Source organism: Heterocephalus glaber, unplaced genomic scaffold, assembly GCF_053883595.1.
Source record: "Heterocephalus glaber isolate CG9 unplaced genomic scaffold, H.glaber_assembly_v1.0 deba00001600, whole genome shotgun sequence".
In the NCBI taxonomy this organism is placed as follows: Eukaryota; Metazoa; Chordata; class Mammalia; order Rodentia; family Bathyergidae; genus Heterocephalus; species Heterocephalus glaber.
Window position 1 is genome coordinate 17,356,453 of NW_028258372.1, and position 12,589 is coordinate 17,369,041.

A 12,589-nucleotide genomic window follows, 5' to 3' on the forward strand; every position below is an offset into this window, starting at 1 on the left:
TCCTGGGCCCGGGCTCCCCGCCACCGCGAGCCAATCAGGGCGCCGGGGGTGGAGCCAGGCCGCCGATAAAGGCAGAGGGCTGCGGGGAGCGGGCAGCCTGCAGAGCAGAGAATGGGAGAAGCGCAGGGCTTGTGAGCAAAACATCAGCCTCACTCCGCTCACCTTGCTCTCGCGGCTGCTGTGCTCCTGTTCACCGCCCAGGTAAGCGCGTGGTCCTGCCTTGGGTGCGGGTGGCTGCTTCCCTCCTCGCGCTCTGGCCTCCGGCCGAGTCTGGCTCACTCGCGTCTAACGCGGGCTCTGCCGCCGGCTGCCCCCACGCGGTTGGATGGCAACAGCGGGGTGCGCGCCGTCGCCAAGCTCGGAAACGTGCCTACGGGGGGGGGGGGCGGTAATGGTGGCTTGTTTTGATGTCCCTTCTGCTCCGAGGCGCCGACCCCGAGGCCCACGCTCCGGGATGGCGGGAGCGGTGGACCCGGTGGCCTTACGGGTCCCCGGGGGGAGCGCCCCGCGGCGTCTGAAGGACAGAGGCGCCTCTCGCTTCCTCCGCGCGGGGGCCTTGTGGGGAGTCCCGCTGGTCCCGGGGGGCTCCTAGACTCCAGGGTCGGGGCGGGCAGCCTGAGGCCGTCGCGTGGCCTCCGGGCCCTTGCAGTGTGACCGAACAATGGAGATTCGGGCCGCGGCGTGGTCGCGGGCGCCCCAGGGGAGACCTTGCCGGGGTGACAGCCGGCGCTGTGGACCCTCCACCCCAGCCTGCCCTGCGGGGTGCAGGCATGGCCCCCTGAGCTAGGCCCAGAGTCCACAAGGGCCTGAGGGGCGGGGCGCCGGCTTCCTGTACACAACCGTGGGCAGGGACAGTTTTCAAAGTGGATGTTCCCAACTCCTCCTGGGGCGGAAAGCGGGGATGCTCCCCCAGCCGCAAATCCATGAAGAAAACATCAAACGAAGATGAAGACTGCACCAGCTCTTGGGCAGTGAAGACCCCCAACTGCTTGACCTTCGTAGCCTGCTCAGGCAACTACGGGGAGAAACCGCAGGTCAAGGTTCTGAGCTTAAACCACCTGTCTGCCAATTCCAGCGCCTCCTGGTCCGACCGCTCCGGGTCACCCCCTCCGAAGCGCTCACCTGGAAAGCTTCAGTATTTGGACCAGCGAGAACCCGAGAGCGAGAAGCACGAACACGACTCTAAAAAGAGGAGAGCTAGAGAGGGTAACCCTAACAATACGGTTCACTCTCTGAACTCTCTGTGGCTGGGGTGAGTGAGGGATTTGAGAGGAGTACCCGCCACAGGCAACAGCTGCAGAAACCATACAGAACTCCTAACTTCATTCCCCTTCCTGCATAAACTAGGCACCGCGGTGGCAGCGGCACCGGTTAATTACAATGCATAGTGTGCTGGCTTCCAGTTTGTCTCGTGGGAAAAAGAAACAAAAAAACCCAAAAGATCCACAACCTGTGGTTTAATTTTGGAGTTGAGACAGCTTTCAGTGGACACAAAATTTCAGGGATTGTCCTGGCCTAAGGCCTAGGTGGAAGGTGGACTTTGATGACCAGGTCTAGCCAGACACCAGGCAAAGGTAGTGTGAGTTCAGTAATAGGATTTGACCAGCGAGGTTCCCTTCCCCTTGGGTGAGGCTGTTGGGAGAAGCAGTTGTTTTCAGCTGGGCAAACATGGACGGTTGCCCATAGAAACATTGCCACTGTACTTCAGAAGTTGCCCAAGTCATCGGAGGAGAACAATTTGTTCCCTTTCCAGCTGTGCTGGGCCAGGGAGGGTGGGGGATGTTTCCTCTTTTGTTGAGGCTGGTTTTGTGGCTTCAGAGACTTCTTTCAGAGGATTTTTGGCTGTGGCTTGCAGTCTTTAGCGTGTTTCAGGGCTTTTGAAATCCCAATCTCATTAAAAGTGGGAATTTCCCACTTCAGGATGTTTTCTAATGGAATCTTAAGAGGATATTGTCATTTTGGTACTTGAGTCTGAGCTTATGTTCTGAAGTGAGAACTTCGTATCACACCACTGAAAATTACTGCAGATTGGATCTTTGAAACCGACTTGAATCAGCTATTTTTATCATCTTTGTAATGGTAATAGGAAGCTGCCAGCCTTTGATTAAATCTTTAACCCTCTTTTTCATCCTGTTTTTTCTTTCTCTTTTTGAAGTAGAGGTGAATCTCCATTAGAATGAAAGGGAGGGGGAAGACGGAACAGAAACTATAGCTGTCTTTTCTGGATTTTACTTGTATTGGGAAATGATAAACATTCTATTTCTGAACCTTTGTTTCCTTTTAGTAGCTTTTTTGTTGTTTTGTTTTGAGACAAGGTCTCTCTGTGAATTAAAGGCTGGCCTTGAATTTGCAGCTATCCTCCTGCCTCAGCCTCCTGAGTCCTGGGATTACAAGAATGTGCCCCCACACCCTGCTCAACAGCTTGTTTTTAAAATCTACCTCAGCTACAGTGAGGGAATAGAACTTTGCGTCAGACTGGAAATTACAGAATCACAAGTATTAATTCCACCTTGGGAGAGGTTTCCTATCTGCAGTAGCTGTGGAACTTCAGCCTCTAAGCCTCAGGGTATAAGGAGATGATGAGTTACTACTAATGCTTGGTCCTTAGCAGTCATCTGCTTTAATTGCTTCAAAAGGTAGTGATCTAGGGGTGGGGATTTAGCTCAGTGGCACCGCACCTGCCTCACAAGGGCAAGGTCCTGAGTTCGTTCAATCCCAGGTATCCCCCCCCCCCAAAAGGTGGTGATCAAATTTTTACCTCCTGCTCTCAAGACTTTAAAACTTTAAACCCCCTGAAAGAAGAGTGACTAAAAGTACCTTTGGGTGTGTTGACTTCCTAGAGAAGGATCACCATTCCCACTTTTTAGATTCTGTTGTCCCTCTTAAGCCATTCCAGCAGGAGATGAGTTTGGAGTCTGTACTGATAAAGCTATTTTTTTCTCTTCAGAACATCTTCCACTATGGCCACCTCAGCAAGTTCCCACTTGAACAAAGGCATCAAGCAGGTGTACATGTCCCTGCCTCAGGGCGACAAAGTCCAAGCCATGTATATTTGGATTGATGGCACTGGAGAAGGGCTGCGCTGCAAGACCCGCACCCTGGACTGTGAGCCCAAGTGTGTAGAAGGTAAGAGTGGGTAGGAGTGGGGCATATCCCAGTGGGAGGAGCACGGGAGGCAGCCATTGGGTAGATTTAGACCAGTGCTGAGAGCCACTAGATTTGGCTTTTTCATTCTGTTTGCAAAGCTTTTCTAAGGGAAGGTTTTTCAGACTTTGTTCAATGTAAAGCTCCTGCTCCTGCACAGCCTCAAAGCATAACAACGAAAGAACCCTTTATTTAAATGGAATCTTGCCTCTAAGCCAGTGAATTGAGAAAAAAAAAAAAGATGGAGTCTGGTTTATAGAGAGGGTGGAGGGCTAGTCTTTGCTGACTTGGCCATCCCTACTTAGCTGGCCCTAAAACATGCTCAGGAACTCAGTTTGAAAGCCACTGCTCTAATTGGAAAAATGCTATATCTAGTTTACAGAATTCTCAAAGTACTGTGTTCTTTACTCAGATCACTGGGTTTCTGGATGAAAGTACATGCTTTGAAGTGGTTTGGAAATTCTTAAATGATCTAGTTACATATACTGTCAGAGGCTACTATATTAGAGTTGTGACCTTAATTTTTCAGTCTAGAACAAACTATGCCCTCCCCCCCAGGGCCCAAGGAGAAAATGTCACCACCTACCTACTTTCAGATAGGTTACTTTTCTAATAATGCTCACATTTGAGGAAATGAATGAGGGGCCGGGGTTTAGGTCAGTGGTTCCGGAACCTGCCTCGCAAGCGCAAGGACCAGAGTTCGATCCCTGGTACCAAAAAAAACATATTACCCCCCCACACACACCTTTGATGGAATGAATGAATGAATGACCATAATTTACAACAACATTGTGCACTTGCTATGTGGCTGACATTGTTCACTCCTTGTTCATACAAGGTAAGAGTCTGATCTCTGCCTTTTAAGAACTCAGTAAACTGGTGTGACAAACTGGCCTAGGTAGTATGGGAACATCCATTTCCTAGGCCACAATTTGACCTAGAACATCAGAAGACACAGCGAGAGTGGGCCGGGGATTTAGCTCAGTGGTGCTGCCACCTGCCCAGTAAGCTCAAGGACCGAGTTTGATCCCTGGTACCAAAAAAAAAAAGAAGACACAGCGAGAGATGAGAGAAGAAGGAATCAGAATCTTTCCCTTATCTCAGTGTTTGCAATAACTGACTCGCTGGTGATATCTATACCTGGTATATAGTAGGCTCAGTTAGGGAGAAAAGTATATGTTCTTAGGTGGTTGTTGTGATTTATTTCTTTAAGGAACTTAGGTAATGGACTTACTTGGAACTCAGGAAGGACTGTAGGGATAAGTAAGTACAGATGTTGAATTATATAATAATGGAAATATAAAGGGAGCTAACTATATTCTTGCCTGAGGAGTTCCTATACATTTTTAATTTAATTTTCCCACCTTTTCTTATCCCAGAGTTGCCTGAGTGGAATTTTGATGGGTCTAGTACTTTCCAGTCTGAAGGTTCCAACAGTGACATGTACCTTATCCCTGTTGCCATGTTTCGGGACCCCTTCCGCAAAGACCCCAATAAACTGGTGTTCTGTGAAGTTTTCAAGTATAACCGGAAGCCTGCAGGTATGTACAGGTTGAGTATGGATCCCACCTCAATCCATAAATTCTCTGAAGGGAGAAGGTATTCTGAAATTAGTTTTAGAAGGCTAGACTGTCTCAGAACTGTTAGGACTCTGGGAGATTGATCCTCTGTCTATCCATTAACTAAAATGTGAATGAACATCTTGGTAGGCTGAAATTATGTTGGCCCAGAGGTTTGCAGTAATTGCACTTTTGGGTTCCTCTTGTGCAGTCACATGCCTGTTTCCAGTTTTCAGCCATTTAGCTCCTTAAACCCAGCAAAACTCCTGTGATGTCTCTTGCTACACTGGCAGTGAAACTTAGTGGTCCTGGGCCTTCATTGACTTTGTTTTAAAAGGTGTATTCCAAAGATCCTGGGCTCTGAAGCCAAGACAACCAACGATTTCCTGGCTTTGCTTGCCCCATAACCTGGACAGGTCGCTTAATCTAAGGCCTCTAAGCTTTGTTTTCTCATCTGTAAAAGTGAAGACTTCCAGTCCTTCAACAGGGTTGTTATAGATTCATTTTTCTTTTGAAGTTCTTTTCTAGCTTGGAAATTGTTTCTAGCTGAGCTCATCTCAGTGCCAGCCAATATTATATAACTTAGCACTTAAACTCACCAGGAATGTAAGCATCCTAATGGACAAATTATTCTCAATAAAAATTAGATTTGGCTCTAAGTCCCTAGAAACTAGGCACTAAGTCTGACAACTAGAAACAGCTGCCTTGTGAATAGAGGGTGTAAGTGCCTGGCATTTGGCACTTGGGAGATGGCCAGCGTGCAGATAAGGTGAACACTTGCTTTGTTCACAGTCAGCTCCCATGTGACTTGGTTGTAACTGAGTTTAATTATAACCAAAGTCTTTCTCAGAGAGTCTCTGTGAATGTACGGTTACATTGTAGTGTCTCCCATTTTCCTGACTTAGTGATGGGACAAAGTTTTGTCCTGGGTCAGTTCAGCCTCAGGGCTGAACACCTCAGTTGTGCAAGTAGATAAGGACTATTTTCTGATCAGCACCCATATTGAGAGATATGTCCCTCTACAACGCTAATGGCATATTGACTCTTTCTAGAGACAAATTTAAGACACACCTGTAAACGGATAATGGACATGGTGTGCAACCAGCAGCCCTGGTTCGGAATGGAGCAGGAATATACTCTGATGGGGACTGATGGCCACCCGTTTGGTTGGCCTTCCAACGGCTTTCCTGGGCCCCAAGGTAAGTCCTTTTGAGAGGAAGATGACCCTTTCCTCGACTGCTTATTGTCCAGGGAAGTCGCTTTCTCCAGAGATAGGAGCAACTCCACAATCAAAATGAGAGTGGCTAAAATAATGGTTAAAAACATGCCCTCACATTACTCCAAGCCAGAATTGAATGTTAACATTTACAAAAGTAAAGAAAAGGGATTGAGGAGGAAGTCTTTGGTTCCATTAAGGCTGTAGCAAAGAGAAGCTCCTGAGTTTTCATCCCTCTATCTGCAGGTGAAAGCTAGGATAGTTACTCAGGAGAGCAAGTTTTAAGGACCTTCTGATTTCTGGCTTTAGGATTTTCTGGTTTCCTCGTTATTTTACCACTTTATCTTTTCTCTCTTTTTTTGAGACAGGGTCTGATGTATCTCAGGCTAACCCTCTGCCTCAGCCTCCCAAATGCTGAGATTATAGATGTTTACCACCACACCCAGCTTACCGCTTTGTCTTGATATGTCTGCAGGTCCATATTACTGTGGTGTGGGAGCAGACAAAGCCTATGGCAGAGATATTGTGGAGGCTCATTATCGGGCCTGCTTGTACGCAGGAGTCAAGATTACGGGGACAAATGCTGAAGTCATGCCTGCCCAGGTAAATGGCTCTGATCGCCACCTTTTTCACCTCTGAAGACCTCAGATAGGTAGGATATGTCCCTACCTATGGGTACTGTGGGGACCCTATGGGGACTGTGAGTAGCAAAGGCTGCCCATTCACTGCTTACCAGCCCCAAACTCAAGAGTGGGTTGGAGTGAGTGATTTATTCCAAAGGCTGATATTATTCTTTCTAGTGGGAATTCCAAGTAGGACCCTGTGAAGGAATCTCCATGGGAGACCATCTGTGGGTGGCCCGTTTCATCTTGCATCGTGTGTGTGAAGACTTCGGAGTGATAGCAACCTTTGATCCTAAGCCCATTCCAGGGAACTGGAATGGTGCTGGCTGCCACACCAACTTCAGCACGAAAGCCATGCGGGAAGAGAATGGTCTGAAGTGAGTACATGTTTCTGGGACCAGCTTTCTTCTGCCGGGAACCTTAGGAAGGGAGCATCAGTCTGCACAGTGTCCTCTCCAAGAAGACTTGCCAGGTCTATTGGAGATGTTTGCTGCCCGCCCACCTCAGGCTGCATGTGCCTTAGCTCTTGACACCTTGCTTAAACTTCTTATTTTGTTCCCATTTGAAAAGTGCCTAATGAACCAGGCATGGTGGTACTTGGTTGTAATCCCATCACCTGTCTGTAATCTCAATATTTGGGAGGCTGAGGCAGGAGGATCACCATGAGTTTGAGGCCGGCCTGGCTACATAGTAAGTTCAAGCCCAGCCTGAACTACATAGTAAGACCCTGTCTCAAATCACCACCAACCCCCCCCGCCCCAAGTGCCTAATGATTCTCTAGGAATAGACTGAAAGATGATGTTAGGAAAAAGCTGACAGATCTGTTCATCTGTTCAACTCTTCTCAGTCAAGAATGATGACTTTGTACTGTATGTCAGATACAGTTCTGACACACAGGTAGTAACAAGGCAGAGTCACTTGCCTTATGGAATAGTTATTGGTGGTGGGGCCCTAATTTAGTGAACTTCAGTCTTAGATTCATACATGTTCCTGCCCCTAAAGAGTAAGAGATTTTTTGGTGACAAGGTCAGACCCTATTTTCTGTTCCTGTAGGTACATTGAGGAGGCCATCGAGAAACTAAGCAAGCGGCACCAGTACCACATTCGTGCCTATGATCCCAAGGGGGGCCTGGACAATGCCCGGCGCCTAACTGGATTCCATGAAACCTCCAACATCAACGACTTTTCTGCTGGTGTAGCCAACCGTAGCGCCAGCATCCGCATTCCTCGGACTGTTGGCCAGGAGAAGAAGGGTTACTTTGAAGACCGTCGCCCTTCTGCCAATTGTGACCCCTTTGCTGTGACAGAAGCCCTCATCCGCACATGTCTTCTCAATGAGACTGGCGATGAGCCCTTCCAGTACAAAAACTAAGTGGACTAGACTTGCAGCTCTCGAGCCCCTCCTAGTTCTTTGCCTTCCTCCAGCTCTTCCCCATGTTTCAGTTGTCCTACTTCTCCCCTTTGTAACTCAAAGGTTGTAATATCAAGGTCTTTATTCCTCATGCTCAGTTAATCTTGCTTTCTTTGGCCAGGATAAGAGGGATCAAGTTCTTAATCTTTTCACACCCACCCACTCCCTCTGTCCCTATCACAAAAACTTTAATGCATTAGTTGGGACACGGGTAAGGAAACTAACCACTTTCCCCCTCAAGTGTGCTTGTCCAGTAGATGTAGCTATCCAGACGGAGCAGATGTGTGCGTGAAACAGCAGGGGAGGAGATTTTTATTCTTCAGGGTAGCTGAAAGCGGAAAGACCTGATTTGGGTTAAGTGAGGAGATCTCTCTTGATGGGAAGCTCTATTTTCAAAGATATAAGTAGAAATTAGAGAAAGAAGAGCAGTTGGGGATCAGGGAGGAATGTCCTTCATTGGTTTCTTGCTGCAATGCTCCCCTATTGGGGCTCCACACAGCACCCCCCCACCTCGTGAACACAAAGCTGAGTAAACTGATGGATATCCCTACCTTCAAAGAAGAAAAGATCCTTACCACTTGGTTCTCCATTTATAACACATAGAGTAGTATTTTTATATTTAAATGTAAAAGCAAAAAAAGTATATATGGGTATGTGGGTATGTGTGGGTTTTTTCTAAAAGGAGGAAATCATCCTGGTCGCTAGGTGCCAAATTGGGTTTAGAAAGAAGGATCTCCTTTTGGGTAGGAGTGGTTAATGTGGCTCTTAGTCCTTCCTTATCAAGTAAGGTTGTCCCCGCCCTGCCCACCTTCAGCAGAGGGAGGACACTGGACAGTTAGAGCCTTGTGGCTGGGTTTAAAGATACACGCATACCTGTCCACAACTGAATTTAGAAGTGTGAGTTGGCTGGTGAACTTGAACATGTCACTGACAGACGGGTACAGGAGTTCTATTCAGGTGGGCTAGCATGTCACTAAAACAGGCTTTTTGATATATTAAATTTTTTTAAAAGCAAAACAAGTTTAGATTTTAATCAAATTTGTAGGGTTTTTAAGTGTAATTTTACAGAATTGCCTGTTTGCTTCTACTGTCTCCTTTCACTCTGCTCTTGGAGTTGGGGACAGGACTAGAGTTAAAACACTTGTAATTTTGTATCCTAATGTCTTTCCTCCCAGTGCAGAATATTCTTGTTTCTTAAGGAGTTGTTTCTTTTAAAATAAACCCCACCTCCATTCCTACATTGTGTCTCCTGTTCTCTTGTTTTTGTGCTGGCTGCAGCAGGCCAGCTGTGGTTTTCTCTTGCCATGACGACTTCTAATTACCATGTACAGTATGTTCAGAGTTAGATAACTCCTCATTGTAAACAAACTGTAATTGCCCAGATCAGTGCTCATAAATCAGCCTAACATTTATAAGATCTTTTCTGACTTGTGTTTTTCTTAGAAACCTATGTGGCATTTCATTCCTTTTATTTCCTACCCTAAAATGGGGGAGGGGGTCTGTTTTGTTATACAGGCAAAATAAGTTCAGGATTATTTGTGCTTTGTGAATTTTTCTGGTACTGGAGATAGAACTCAGGACCTTGTGCATGTGAGGCAGGCATGGCGCCACTGAGCTAAATCCCTGGCCCATGTGCTTATGAATTTTTAAGAAGCGAGTCCTATTGCTGACCAACTTCTTCCTGTACCTCTAACTTTTGGATGTTTGTGATCTCTGCTGTCTTAGTTACCTTTTTCTTGTTGCTGAGACAAAATACCTGACACCCAAAGTTGAAGGAGGAAAAGTTTATTTTGGTTCACAGTTTGTAAAGGTTTCAGTCCATAGTCATTTGGCTCAAAGGGAGGGTGTCATGGCAGGCATCGCAGAAGACAGTCCATGGTAAACCAGGGCAGTCAGAAAGCAGCAAGCAAGGAAGTAGTGAACAAATTACCAAAGTAATGAGCTGCAAGCCTCTTTCTGTCCCTTACATTGTGTCCAGACTACCTGCCCTTAGGGGGGGTAGCACTAACACCATTATTAATCATAGCATTATACCACGAATCAATCACACTCTAGACCCAGCCACCTCTGAAGAAGTGCCCCCTATGACTACATGAGGCTTTGGGGGGCATCTAGGCACATCAGCTTCTTCATCTGGACTATTTGGTCACAGTTGTTTCCTAGGTTTTTGGAGCAGAGTACAGCCTCTACCCCTTCCCTTGTTCTCTAGAATTCAGTTTTGACCTGCCATACTATAACATGGTTTCCAGGATTCCTGACTTAATTTTCAATGTATTTAATGTTACTAACTGGTTTTACTATCTGCTTTTCCCAAATCCATCCCCTGCCCACCAGCCAGTGATGCACTTAAGTAACAAAACACTGCATTGCTGCTGGGCTGGGAGCCTGCTTTCCAAGCCCTGCTTGCCATGGGCACAGGGCCTGTCCTTGGATGTTGCCAGTGGCCCGCTTACCATTCTCCTGAAAACTTCACGTTGAGATCTCTGCTCTTGTTCTTGGTCCCTGGAAGTTCTCACTTATTCTGGCCTTCCTGCTCTGTAGTACACCTGCACTAGGCTGGCTAGGAGCTCCCTTCTTGCTCCCATGATTTGCACATACCGCTAGCGAAAAGCAGCTATCAGTCTAACATGAGTTCTAATGTGTAACACTTAAAAGAGTATTACTATGACTAATAGTACTGTGGGCTGTACTGATGATTGTTAGCGATGTCAATTTTGGAGATAGCTAGGACCTGTTATAGCAGTTCTTAGAGATGACTGCTTTGTTCAGGCAAGTATGAATTTTGTTCATCTTCCATAAACCTAGATGGATATCCATGGTTTTTCCTAGGCAAGTTGCCTGATAATGGCTAAATTTTCAAAGGAGGGTTGTCAGTAGTGATTTGCAGAGGATGGGCCCACCCAGTTTACACCTGTTGTTCTAGTATTATTAAGAATGCCCTCTTTTTGTTGTTTGAGACAGGTCTTGCTATGTAGCTCAGGCTAGTCTTGAACTCACTGTGTAGCCCAGGCTGGCCTTGAACTTGTGGTGATCCTCCTGCTTCAGCCTCCCAAGTGCTAGGATTGCAGGTGTGTTGCACCATGCCCGACTTCAAGAATGTCTTTTTTTTGTATTTTCCTGGTTTTGATGTTAAAATTGTATTACGTCTTATTTTTACTGTGTCTCTACTTCCACCTCCCCGCTAAAGTTGGCTTCCCTTTACTGCATGCTGTTATCAATAGACTGAAGAGATGAGCACTTTGGTTTCTGGCTCACTGTAACCAATTCTCTGACAAAAAGATGACATGAAAAGGTTAGAAACTACCAGCATAGTTCCTTCACCCTGTCACTTAGAATTAGCTTTGACCTACAGGTCACACTGCAAACTCCTTGTTTCTAAAGTGTTTTTTATAGTTCATTTAACATACACTGGGTTACCTGATAACATTATCAGTGATAGATTAAACAGAATGAAGGAATAGATTAAACAATAAGAACCAAGCCTTCACCTTTAAAGAGACTGACCAGAGCTGAGTGTGGTGGCTCATGCTCTAAATCCTGCTACTTGAGAGGCTGAGGCAGAAAGATAAGTTCCAGGCCATCCTAGAGTACAAAGGGAGACCCTGTCCAAAAACCAAACTATTCAAAGGTTCTCATTGAATTCCTTAAATAGGAGTGCCCTTAGTATTATTCTGTCAGTTACTAGGTAAGAGCTGAATGGCAGCACAAGCTAATCAAGGATGTCAAGGAGTTATGGATGGGTGCTGTCTATGGCCAGTTAGCCGAGCATGGTGGTGCACCTCTGAATCCCAGTACTCTGGAAGGCTAAGGCAGGAGGATTCCAAATTTAAACCCAGTCTGGGCAATTTAGTAACTGACCCTGCTTCATAATAAATTTTTAAAAAGCTGGAGATGTGGTTCATTGTGAAGGTCCTGGGCTGAATTCTTAGTACCACAAAAATAAACAGCTACATCTGAGCTGGGTGCTGTGATGCAAGCCTGTAATCCCACCACCTGAAAGGGTGAGGTAGAAAGAAGGTAGAAGAGAGTTCAAGGCTAGCTTGGGCTACTAGGAAATGGTTTATTTGTTGTTTGTTTGTTTAGCTTTATTTGAGACAGAGTCTCACTATGTAGTTCAGGCTGGCTCTGAACTCACTATGTAGCCAAGGCTTCCTAGCTCAGCTTGAGTGCTGGGATTACAGGCATGTGCCACGATGCCCAGCTATGCAACAAATTTGAAGCCAGCCTAAGCACAGCAAAACCCTGTCTCAAGAAACCTAAAAGTAAGCATGGTGGTTCATGCCTGTAATCCTAGCACATAGTATTGGCATGGGTTCAAGGCCAGCCTGAAGTACATAGAAGGACTCTCAAATAAAATAAAATTTAAAAAAACTAGATCTCTGTTGCTGCGTAGAATACTGGATAAAAGGAGTTCCTAAACCAGGGGGTCCAAATAGTTCACCCAGAGCTTAATAGATAACTCCAGCTCCTGCTACCCTTATTACAATAAGGTGCAAAGTCTAAAAAGTAACTTACTGTCCCAAAGAAAGCAAATGTCCATCATGCAGCAGGACTTTTCATTGCACATTTCATGAAACCAGGTATCCTGCTTTTCTTGCTCACCACTGTATCCCCAGACCCATCTGCCTGTAGTGTT

The 12,589-nt window shown here is 46.2% G+C and overlaps 1 protein-coding gene across 3 annotated transcripts; it reads left to right on the forward strand.

Moving 5' to 3' along the window:
• The first annotated feature begins 15 nt into the window (after positions 1-15).
• On the forward strand, positions 16-9,191 carry Glul (glutamate-ammonia ligase). 3 transcript variants are annotated; one of them, XM_021265344.2, is made up of 8 exons: positions 81-201; positions 1,076-1,252; positions 2,948-3,126; positions 4,524-4,685; positions 5,756-5,902; positions 6,395-6,522; positions 6,720-6,919; positions 7,596-9,191. In XM_021265344.2, the coding sequence occupies exons 3-8, from the start codon at positions 2,961-2,963 to the stop codon at positions 7,912-7,914; spliced, it is 1,122 nt and encodes a 373-aa protein (XP_021121003.2). In that variant the 5' UTR covers positions 81-201; positions 1,076-1,252; positions 2,948-2,960; the 3' UTR covers positions 7,915-9,191. The 3 variants fall into 3 exon arrangements, with proteins under 3 accessions (XP_004853411.2, XP_021121003.2, XP_087050512.1); XM_087194386.1 differs by having other exon boundaries at positions 91-201; positions 1,076-1,206; XM_004853354.3 differs by lacking the exon at positions 1,076-1,252 and having other exon boundaries at positions 16-201.
• The last annotated feature ends 3,398 nt before the right edge of the window (positions 9,192-12,589 follow it).

What these genes read in the sequence shown, in the direction of transcription:
- Glul (XM_004853354.3), top strand. Translation starts at nt 2,961, where the DNA reads ATGGCCACCTCAGCAAGTTCCCACTTGAACAAAGGCATCAAGCAGGTG. An exon ending in CTGAAGTCATGCCTGCCCAG is followed by an intron (nt 6,523 to 6,719) that starts GTAAATGGCTCT and finishes TATTCTTTCTAG; the next exon opens with TGGGAATTCCAAGTAGGACC. An exon ending in CGGGAAGAGAATGGTCTGAA is followed by an intron (nt 6,920 to 7,595) that starts GTGAGTACATGT and finishes CTGTTCCTGTAG; the next exon opens with GTACATTGAGGAGGCCATCG.